At 38.8% G+C, this 11,997-nt stretch overlaps 1 protein-coding gene across 1 annotated transcript; it reads left to right on the top strand.

The window, feature by feature from the left end:
* The first annotated feature begins 1,083 nt into the window (after positions 1 to 1,083).
* LOC117821046 (probable nuclear hormone receptor HR38) lies at positions 1,084 to 7,252 on the top strand. The gene is made up of 7 exons (XM_034695063.1): positions 1,084 to 1,245; positions 2,843 to 3,675; positions 3,981 to 4,110; positions 4,369 to 4,532; positions 4,715 to 4,917; positions 5,015 to 5,193; positions 5,290 to 7,252. Exons 2-7 carry the CDS (start codon positions 2,845 to 2,847, stop codon positions 5,550 to 5,552), a joined length of 1,770 nt encoding a protein of 589 aa, XP_034550954.1. The 5' UTR covers positions 1,084 to 1,245; positions 2,843 to 2,844; the 3' UTR covers positions 5,553 to 7,252.
* Positions 7,253 to 11,997: the final 4,745 nt, after the last annotated feature.

Genomic DNA, 11,997 nt, shown 5'->3' with positions numbered 1-11,997 from the left:
TCCCAGGGAGGCTGAGGAGTGTGATCCCCCTATAAATTCATATATTCCATATATTCAGACTTATATTCAAGTCAGAATATAATGAATATAAGTCTGAATATATGGAATGAAAGTCTGAATATATTGAATGAAGTCTGAATGCATGGAATGAAGTCTGAATATATGGAATGAAGTCTGAATATATGGAATGGAAGTCTGAATATATGGAATGAAGTCTGAATATATGGAATGGAAGTCTGAATATATGGAATGAAGTCTGAATATATGGAATGAAGTCCTAATATATGGAATGAAAGTCTGAATACATGGAATGAAAGTCTGAATATATAGAATGAAGTCTGAATATATGGAATGAAAGTCTGAATATATGGAATGAAGTCTGAATATATTGAATAAAAGTCTGAATATATGGAATGAAGTCTGAATATATGGAATGAAAGTCTGAATATATGGAATGAAGTCTGAATGTATTGAATCAAAGTCTGAATATATGGAATGAAGTCTGAATATATGGAATGAAGTCTGAAAATATGGAATGAAGTCTGAATATATTGAATAAAAGTCTGAATATATGGAATGAAGTCTGAATATATGGAATGAAGCCCGAATATATGGAAATAAGTCTGAATATATTGATTAAAGTCTGAATATATGGAATGAAGTCTGAATATTCTTTCCTTTCAGTTGAGAGACAAAGTCTTGCTCTATGAAAACAAAATCCTTTTTTCAATCGAAAAAACACAGGTGCTTCCTGTTCTGTCATATGATAACACACCTCCCTTTTGTAAACGTTCTTAAAACCCAAATTTCCAGACATGAAACGTCTGCACCTCCAAACTACGTCTATTTTTAGCATTTTTATCTAGTAATAGCCCCACGTGAGAACCGCTGTCGTTGTCGGTTTATATTTAGATCGCACGCTCCCCGACTCTTGCGTCAATGGAATCCCGTGTGTGCGTCACACGGAAGAACGTCTGTCTCAAACCTGACGCTGATTGGCCGGTGACCCGGAACGTTCCACCGCCCTGTTCACCATGTTTGGGCAAAGACCCGCCTTTTTGTCGACGCATCCAAAATAAAACAAGAGTGTATGGAGGTTCCAGCGTTGGTCTGACCCACTGTGCTTGTGTGAATGTGTTTGAATGAGTGTGTGTGCCGACAGCAGCTGGCAGAGGTGACAGTCATCAGCTTCACTCGTTTGGAATAAATGAAAAGCTACAAACTCTGGATATTTACTTGAACCAGGTGAGTCAAAGTGAGCAGCATGTTTGTATACGATGATATGTATTATTTTGAGGACCACGAGAGTGTTGATTTACATGTATGCCTCATCATACTGAGTTGCAAAAGCTCAAATCAAAACGTGAATAGATATAACAAGTGGACATTTGCTAAGGTACTTTATTTGATGGTGTGGCAGAAAATAATGTATAAAGATGTCATGTGTGTCTCAGCCTTCAACTCAGGGTAGCTGTCAAACTTTACACTCAGTGTCATGTTTTCTAGGTGTACACAACTAACTAATTACACAGCATTGCACATGTTACCAACTACATTTAGGCTTTTATGTTCACATTTGTAGAAACGATCATATAGAGATCCAATACAGTACTCCCACTGATTCACTTGGATGCTCTATACAATACAGCAAAAACACCACACACAATCTCATAGGTACACAAAGTTCAAACAGAACCTCTGACACTGATACCATCAAAAACTGAGCATTAGTTTTATTAATGCACCTAGTCCATTTTGTTGGGTTGAGTTATTCCTTCTAGTTTTTAAGCTACTGCTGCAACTATACTTTGAGTACTTTCCCAAAACTGTTATAAGCTGTCTAGCCTACATTTCTAATTTCATGATTTCACATGTTGTAGGTTTAACATGTGGTATGGTTTTCACTTTTGCTGTAGGGTATAAGAGGATGTGCAAAATAGGGCATTTTCGTAGGACGTATAACAAGTTGGACACTTGATTAGTCTCCCCTGACACTTATCTAAAGTAAGCGTAGGAGAACGTTTAGAACAATTGGTTTGATTTTGAAGAGATTTGAAAGAATGCACAGTTTGAGTGATATGTCTTTTACTATTTGATGAAACCCCCTACAGATACACTTGTGAATACATGCCCATTCACTCAGTCTTTCTCATGCACTATCTCTCCCTCTCTCTCTGTCTCTCTCTCTCTCACACACACACACACACACACACGCACATGCACATGCACACGCACACACACACACACACACAGGCTTTACCACCTTTCCCATTTCAGTTGGCATTCAGCCCACCCTGAAATACAATCTGCAGCACTCCCTGGTACAGCCCCTGTGAGAGAGGGTTGCCCTCTACTGAAGGAGGTTTTCAGAGCATTAACAGCCTGTAACTCAATATCTGGCAATATCTGATTGCTCGTCTGGACCACCCTCTGCATATTCTATAGCGGACTGAAGTTAGTGAAGTGGCATGTCGGGGAAATCAGAGCGTTCAAGGTGTTAATGGCGGCTACTGTTTGGACGGTTAGAGAGGGATGATTAAAAAACTGCTGACCTAGTTGATCTAAACTATATCCAGTTTACTGGGATGTCTGAATTGAAGTGCCTGTATTACAACATGCATATGATCAAATACAGAACTCCTTGTTAGACTAAGCTTGATTTTCCTCACAAGCTTTTATTTTGAAGAAGTTACCATTGAAGGTCACCAATTTTATGAGCGTGCCACTTTGAACTTTCCTTCAAATATGTATTAATTTGTCATTTTTCAATTGAAATAATTTAAGGTTTGTGTTTGTTTTTTTCACTCATCAGTAATTGCTGCTTTTGTCCTTTTCTTTTTAGCAATGCCCTGTGTACAAACCCAGTATGCCTCCCTGCCCTATGACAACTTCTTCAGTTCTGAGTTCTTGAATCCTGACCTCAGTGCCAAACTGATGATGGACATCGGTGGGCAAAAGGACCAGCTGTCTACATCTTCGTTGCCCAGCATCAACACCTTGGTGGGAAATGGCTATGCGGGGGAGTTTGATGGCTATTCTTGCAAGATCACCACCTCTCCTCCTGCCTCTTCAGTTTCATTCAGCAACACTGCTGTGGCTGAAAGCCCTCAGATGCAAAGCCAAGCCTTCAAGCTGGATGATCTCCAGGTGTATGGCTGTTACCCAGGATCCTTTGCTCTCAGCTGCCTTGATGAAACCCTTTCCTCGTGTGGCTCTGACTACTATGGCAGCCCAGTTTATGCATCTGCTTCTCCTCCGACACCAGGTTTCCAGACACAGTCTGCACCTGTCTGGGATTCCCCTTTCAGCCCCTACCCCTCAGCCCCTGTGAACTCTCTGGCTGATAAAGCTCCCATGGCCCAGCAGCTCTCCTTTTTCTCCTTCAGCCCTCCACCAGAGCAGCTCTCTCCCTTGGGTCAGCATCAGGATGTACACCCAGTCCACGATGACCCTTTCTTCCTGCCTCCTCAGCAACACCTTTCCCCGATTCATTGCCCCCCTATGTCCCTTGATATTGGACCCCTGGAAAGCCCCAGGATGCTGGAGGGGGCCATGACATCCCCCAAAACCCACAACCCGGTATCCAGTGAGGGCTGCTGTGCAGTTTGTGGTGACAATGCATCCTGTCAGCACTATGGAGTCCGCACCTGTGAGGGCTGCAAAGGATTCTTCAAGGTAGTTAGCTGAACTCTCTTTTCCTGATCAAAGACACTGACTGGTTATTTTGATTGGATGAAATATAAGTAAATAATAGCTGATAGTTGATAAATTGGTAGAGTAAGCTAACGTAAGCTTAAAAGAAAATCCAACATTTATGGGGTAATTTACTGAGTTATTCATACTTTTAATTTGAGCCTTTATCTATCATGCATTTAAGGTTATTGCCAATGAAAATGAAAAGAAAATATGCATTTTGGTCTTCAACATTATCACTCTGTGTGCATAATTAACTTATTTGCCTTTTTTTCTCTGTTTGACAGCGAACTGTACAAAAAAATGCAAAGTATGTGTGCCTTGCCAATAAAGACTGTCCAGTGGACAAGAGGAGGAGGAACCGCTGCCAGTTCTGTCGTTTCCAGAAATGTCTTGCAGTGGGAATGGTCAAAGAAGGTAAATGCAAGGCTCTCTCAGAGATTTTTCAGTGACTAACGTATGACTATGAGAAACTGGGGTTAGCAATGACTCTTGTGAAACCACAGCTGTAAGCGTAAGACATGTTACCAGCACCTTATGGTGTCAGCTGCGGAAAAAGAAACTGAAACTGAGATAGCAGTTGTTCTTTTTTTAAAGTGCAGGGTGCGATGACGGCCATGTGGGCATCATTACCTTGTGCTTAAAATCTTCTGTTCTTTTCTGTCCTTTCCTTAGTGGTTCGCACGGACAGTCTCAAAGGGCGTCGGGGTCGCCTGCCCTCGAAACCTAAGACTGTGGCTGAGGCTTCATCTACGACCCCCAGTGTAAACATCATAGCCTCACTGGTCAGGGCTCACGTAGACTCAAACCCGAGCATTGGAAAGCTCGATTACTCCAAGGTAAATCTCAAGACTTCCAACGTACCTAGAGCTCATTTTTAGTGATCAGATGAGTTAAAAAAATCCTCAACACTGGATGTAGAATAAAGACATAGTCATAGTCAAAGAAGTCATTGTTGGTATTTGTTTTTGTGTTTGTATTTATTCATTAGCACTGACACCTTCTTTCTCTTTCTGCCCAGTACCAGGAGAAAGTGGACAGCCTGAAAGAAAAGGAGGATGCCGATGACATCCAGCAGTTTTATGACCTTCTGACCGGTTCAATGGACGTCATAAAAACTTGGGCGGAAAACATCCCAGGCTTCACAGATTTCTGCACTGAGGACCAGGAGCTACTCCTAGAATCCGCCTTTGTTGAGCTCTTTATTCTGCGACTTGCATACAGGTCAGCCTCTATAAAAATGCCAGGTTAACCACGTTTTCACCGGACAAATGTTCAACGTTCAATAAACTGATTGTTCAATTGGTCTGAAACTATGCAGGTCAAATCCAGAGAAGGACAAACTAATCTTCTGTAACGGTGTGGTCCTCCATCGACTTCAGTGTGTCCACAGTTTTGGTGACTGGATCGACTCCATCATGGATTTCTCCCAGAGTCTCCATCGCATGAACCTGGATGTGTCCTTGTTCGCATGCCTTACAGCACTAGTTATCATCACAGGTGAGAGCCCCTGTTCACTTGTATACAGACTGCATTTGATTTACATGTTTAAGATTTAGGATCATGTCTCACATGGAAATGTATTTCTGCATCCAGATCGCCATGGCCTCAAAGAGCCAAAACGGGTGGAGGACTTCCAGAATCATCTCATCACTTGTTTAAGGGAACACATGGACGGGAATGGATCAGAAATGAGCCGTACCCAGCCCAACTATCTCTCTCGACTTTTGGGTAAACTCCCTGAACTGAGGACTCTATGCACTCAGGGATTACAGCGAATCTTCTACCTGAAACTGGAGGACCTAGTTCCCCCACCACCTATTGTGGAGAAGATCTTTATGGACACTCTACCGTTCTAAAAAAAAACCATGAACACTCATGAGTTATCTGTAAAATGACACAAACCTAATTCAAGGTTTTATTGGTGGACTCTTCTGGTGAGCCTCCCTTTTATAGCACTGACTTCTGTTCTTACAAATGTCTAACATTCTTCGATCATTATTTTTATAACATTATGGTCAAAAGTCAAACGCAGTTCTGAATGAGTACTGCAAAAAGATTTATTTCAGTGCAATGAACCTGTCAGATGATAGTTAAAGTTCAGGAAACAGTTTATATATATATATATATATACATACTTGCTTGATTTTTAAAAAGGCCTTTATTGCTGTGCTAGGTGTGTGGATGTTGTCCTGTTATGCAGTTAGTTACACTTGGTACTCGGGTAGATGCAATGCAGTGTTACACGCTCAGTTTTTTCACAAAAGAATACACTAATCTCTTAAAGTGTTCAATGGCCTTACTTTTTGAGCCCTTGAGAAGAAGCTGAGGTAATAGATTTTTATTGAAAGTAGAAACACGTACTGTTTCTTTAAAGTGCTCTGGAGTCCTTTTTTCAAAAAGGTCATATTTACTAATAGATGGTTGTAGTCATAATACTCATGTTGAAGGTCTCGGACCAAAGTTTACTCTTATTTTTGTATTACCAATTGCAAACCTTATTGCCTTAAAGCTACACAAAATGTTCTGCCATAACGCCGGTGCTGCCTTTTGCAACACCTTGTAAAGACTGAAGCTGGCAGGACTCCTGTTGAACCACATGTCTCTGTAGAAACATTTTTTAGGCCTTAAAAAAACAGAAATTGACTCCCTTAAAACAGAAAGTGCCTTTTAAGTAAATGGCCTCAGCCTTCACACCAAAATAAATGATACTGAGTGGATTTTAATTCAGACATCACACACACAGAGAGCCCCATGTAGTACAGCAGTGAAACGCTCTACTTCAAAGCTGCAATCGGAATCATTTTCTTACCTAGGATGGCTGTTTATGAATTCAGATTTGTATTAGCATTTTTAAAGTGCCTGGGGTATGCTGTTGTCAGTACATTTTGACAAAAAGTACACTATACAAAAATGCACATTTCACACTGCCAAACTGGAAGGACATCAAGTGCTGACAGCTGGTTTAGGATCTACAAGAACTAAATCCTGTTTATATGTTCCTGATGCGGTGAAATCCAGAACTACAGCAGAGCCATCCAGCTTATGATTGAGTTAAGTCAAAGCACATTTCAGAGTCCCCTTGAACTGTACCCAAAATTAGACACAGCACATCCTTTCCATTATTAGTTTTAACCTTAACAGATCTATAAGAATCAACTTTAATAAGTAGACAACAAATGGTTTCTTGTCTTCGACTGCAAACACTCTGCCCAGCATGTGTTTTAAACCTCAACTATACGTGTTCGTAAAACTCTCCTACTGTCTTCCATTTTCTTCTGAATGGTGTTATTTTTACAAGTCAGAATGTTTGTTTTTAATTTACATTTCAAAAGAAGCTTAAAGAAGCTTAAAGAAACTCTTAAGGAATCACAGTGACGTGATGAGAAGATGAGCAGCTAAAAGCACTTCAGTGTTCAACCAAGAGCACTTCTTTCTCCTAATGTATGATTTGGTTTGACCTGTGTGTGTGGACTTTGAAAATACTGCCAGGGCTTTCATACCATGGTGCAGGAATATTAAAAGAGAATATTTGATATTAAAACTTTTTGAAATACCCCATTGTCTGCTTTTGATTCAATGCTTCCTCTAAGTGATGTGGACGTTGCAAGTATATTTGAAGTTTGTCTGATCGGCAGGCAACGATTGCACTTGTTTCTCTTTAGATCTCATGTCATTACTTGAATCATGGATTTCAGGGGGCCAATCAGATTTCAGGGCCATGGCCATCCCTGGCAACCCCTTGCTTTGCCCTTGCATCCTCAGCTGCTTTGGATTTGAAAACTAATTAGCAAATATTTGCATGCTAACACACTAAAACTAAATGATGACAGTGGTACATGCTAAATAGCAACGTGTAAGCTCTATCATTCTGTGTATGCTAGTATGCTTACATCAACATGTAGCTGATAGTACCAACATGCTTAAGTGCCTATTCCTCAGCAAGTGTTTCACAGTCCCTTAGCCCAGCACATGAAACAAAACTTAGGCTTCATTTAACACAGCTGACGTTACACTGCAACTGATTACATATTAATGATGAGATGAAAAGTGACAGACAGTCCTTCATCTCCTTTTCACTGGGTCTGTGTTGTTTTGTCAAACATGGTGTTAATGTTGGCAACATCCCTCACCAAAGGGAAGGTGACACCGTGCCGCTCTCAGCCTCTGCAGACTGCAGCATGGACAGCATTCAACCACTCGACACCTGATCCTACTGTACACCACGTTCCGGTCATCTGGATTGTGGTATTGGCAGACAGAGTGGAAAAAAGGGACAAGGGATGAAAAGAGGAAGAGGCAAAATGAGAGCTAGTTTGCATTGAGGTGTTTATTATGTCACAGAAAATCAAGCATGCTGTCCAAGTCAGATTTAATGGGTACAGCAGACAAGAACTGTTTCATAAGAACGATTAAGATGAATGCCGCAGCCCACAGAGATCCTTTGGTTTAAACTAAAAGCATTCTTTTTGTAACAGCTTGCAGAAAAAAATGCGTTAATCCTTTTTGACTTTGCATGAGATGTTTCATCCTTTATGGTCCCACATCAATGACAAGTCAAACATGTTGCCCCTTTACACTGGCATACATTTCCAAGTCAACATATTTCATGTTTGAACCTGCTGTGTTTCATGTCACCATCTTTTTCCAAAAGCAGTTAGGTACCATCTGGAACTGCCTTGAGACTGGGCCCCTAAACTTTTGACCTGTGCCTTGACATGCAACACTCTGAATCCAGAAACAAGCTGTAGCCTTACACTCTGCACAGGACACATTCTGACCAGTAATATGCTGCTTACTTGTCATGATGATTTGCAGCTCAAACATGCTGAGCTTGGTGTTAAACACTTTGCTTCTAATCTTCATGCTCAAGATATGTTTTAGAACAGGCGACACAGTGAGCTGTACTTGTGACAAAGCACCTTTATAACCATACATGGAATATAACTGAATACATGTAATAAAGGTATGTCTTTAAATTAAAGATACCCATCTTTTGTATATGATTGTATGATGTATGTTAAGTCAAATTTTAGATATAGATATAGATAGAGGCTTTTCATGTTTTCCTAATGCTAAAATGACCCCAGGGATAATGTAAACTGGTAGTTAATAACGGTATGCCACTTAAAAATAAACACTACCATTGTGTTCAGTATGATAGTAACACCTTTAAAGTGCTATTTTTTCAAGCAAAAGAAAACAAATTCAAGGTTAGCTGAGGCTGATTATAATTTTTTTGGGTATTTTATTCAACAATACTTGATATTTATTTTATTTTATTTTATTTGTATTTATATCTTATTTTATTCCTTCTTCTGTTAATATCTAATTTTCTTCCATACTGTTTATAAGAGTTCTGTAAAGCCTGAATTTCCCTCCCTGATTCTGATTTTAATGACTGGGCAAAAAATAACTTTCAGGGCTTTTTATTTTATTAGCAATGGTTTTTCCCAAAGAAAATGTTTAACTTGTTTTTCTTTGTTAATTTTTTAAAATGACGGTACACCTGCAACAACCTGGGATAACCTCCACCCTGAAAGGAGAGTTTGACCCTTATGACCCTTGACCCTTAACTACGTTCAACAGTGGCTTGACCTTATCTTCTTGTTCTTTGGAAATAACGGATTCCTCTACTTTTAGAGAACTGAGAACTCAAGAGACAAAGCTGGACAGACTCACCCTGAGTCAGATATAAACCTTTGAGGATTACTGTTAAGTTGATGACGAGCACCTGACATTTGGAGCATTGAGTTTTGTGATAATTAACAGGAAGACGAGCTCTTTTGTTTTTTAAACCCTTTCATGCATGATGCACACTACAGTGACTGCAATTTTTACTACTGAGTGGTAGTGCAGTATCCAAAACACCCAGTGGTGAACCACCAAGCATTTGTTGACAATTTGATATGATTATTATCTTGGTATCTTTTTGCCAGTTTGAGATGTAGTATTAAACATTCTGAATGGTGGACAGAGGAACAGATGCAACAAGTTACCTTTTGGAAGAAGTGTTCAATCCTTCTATTCTCAGAGAATCAGACAGGTGGAAAAACCTGTTTTCAACTAAATACAGTGTTCAGAATACTTTGTGCAGCTTTTAATGAGATTTCTTGAACATCTTGTTCTGCACCTGAAAATACTCAAGTGGATGCTATGCATAAGAAGATAGTCTGCCCTTTGGCCTATATTTAGATTCTGCTTTATTTTGCATGATTTATGTACCCTTCTGATATACATTACACATAATTAGCTTTATCAAACAGAAATATTAAGCAGTCTTTAGATTTTGCAGTTTATTTCAATGCTCATCCTCTATTTGGTGATATAAAAGATAAAGACCTATTCAAGGAAAGGATGTGTGTACATTATTGGCTTTGAGGATGTAGTTAGAAAAACACAAGCACACACAAAGTAGGATCTTCAATTTATTGTTGCGGCAAGACTTTTGATGTTTTTAACTTTTCTGTAACATATGAATAGTATGGGTTGGGTGTCATGAGTTTCACGAGTCTAGAGATAAAGAAACTTGCCTTTTAAATGTCCTCTCTATTGCTTTTGTGATTAAATGTTCTTATGTGTATCCATATCATTTGCTCTGAAATGTTTTAAAACAAGTTTTTGTGGACCAATACTGAGTTTCATTAAGTCCCTTTTTTGTAGTATGATGGCCTCAGTTGTCAGTATAATAGGTATTTTCTTTGTTTTTCAATGCAATGATTGGAAAAGACAAAAAACAACAACAACAACAAAAAAAAAAAAACAGCAAATAAAGACATTGAACCACATTTTTCCATTTCTAATTTCTATAAAAAAGTCAGATACCTTGTCTTACCCTAAACAAAACAACAAACAAACAAATGCCTTGAATAATAAATGGAGGCAAAACCCATTTAAACACAATGAGACCTGACCCAGTCCCAATTAACCATCACAAACCATCAGACTCCTTTTCATTCAATAAAGGACCCACTCCACATGAAGTAATCAAGTAATGCTCAAACAAAACATACTACATTTCCATATTAATTCATCACTTTATATTAACTCGAGTACAGTATAAAGTAGTCTCTAAAATTCCATCTCTTGCTGCAGGTTAGAGGTTTCATGTGTCTACTCTGACTATTGAGCCCAAGGCAAAAACTTAACCTGGGCTGGTCAAAGTTTTATTATGGTCAGATCCAGGTCTGCTGCCATTTGTCTTAGCTCATTTTGTCATACTGCTCTATTTCACATTTTGTCTCTTGTTCAGATGAGAATTAAAAAGATTTTAGATGATTTTATCTACAGACATCCTTGTCCTTGAACCTACCAACATACCTTCTCTTTAAAGAGGCTTTTAACTTATTTTAAGTACTCCTTTTAAGAAAAAGTTCAAGTTTGTTTTTACTGTGTGCCTGTAGCACTTTGAGATTTCATTAAATGAAAAGTATGTTATAAATTAAATGTATTATTATTATTATTATTATTATTATTATTATTATTATTATTATTATTATTATTATTATTATTATTATTATTATTATTATTACTGATATGGGCAACTATTGATTTGTGCAGCAAGAGATTTAAAAAAAATGTGGATCAGCTTGTACATAAGTATGTGCACAGACAAGGTTTCTTGACTGAAAATGTAATGTATGGAAATATAAAAACATAAAACTTGATGGCAAAGTTAATGTAGGGGAAATAATCATGTCTATACATGAAACCAGCTTAAAACCATAACACCCACAGAGGGTTCTCTTCTTCTTTCCGTTGATGCGTACCTTCTTAAACTCCACTCAAATTGTATATGTGGGACCTTAACTTCCTTTCAAAAACAGTTACATTTTTATATACATTGATGAATGGAGCTGAAAAATCACTTTTAGTTTTATTCCTTTGCATTTCTTTCCAAGAATTTAGGAATGAAGCCGTAACTCATGAGTCATACACATTTGTGTGACACAGAAGCTGATTTGTGTGTGTGTAATTCTCTCTCTGTGTGTGTGTGTGTGTGTGTGTGTAGTGTGTGTGTGTGTGTGTAGTGTGTGTGTGTGTGTGTGTGTGTAAGCAGCTGATTGCTGGAGAGGATATTGTTCCAGAGGGAGGAAAGCTAATAGGTTTGTTTGTGAGGATGCCGCACCTGTCATTTATTGATGGACTGAGCTGTAAATAACTCTGTGAGGATGTTTAGTGCTTGGTGGGGGCTTCTGTTTCTCATTCTTATTCTCTCCTTCCTCTTTCTCCACAAAACCCTTTTTATACACACACACACCTACACGCAGGTGCACATATCAGTCTATGATATTCATCGTATTT

Source organism: Notolabrus celidotus, chromosome 1, assembly GCF_009762535.1.
Source record: "Notolabrus celidotus isolate fNotCel1 chromosome 1, fNotCel1.pri, whole genome shotgun sequence".
Taxonomy (NCBI): Eukaryota; Metazoa; Chordata; class Actinopteri; order Labriformes; family Labridae; genus Notolabrus; species Notolabrus celidotus.
The sequence above is the reverse complement of the archived record's forward strand: the minus strand, read 5'-3'. Positions and strand labels throughout refer to the sequence as shown.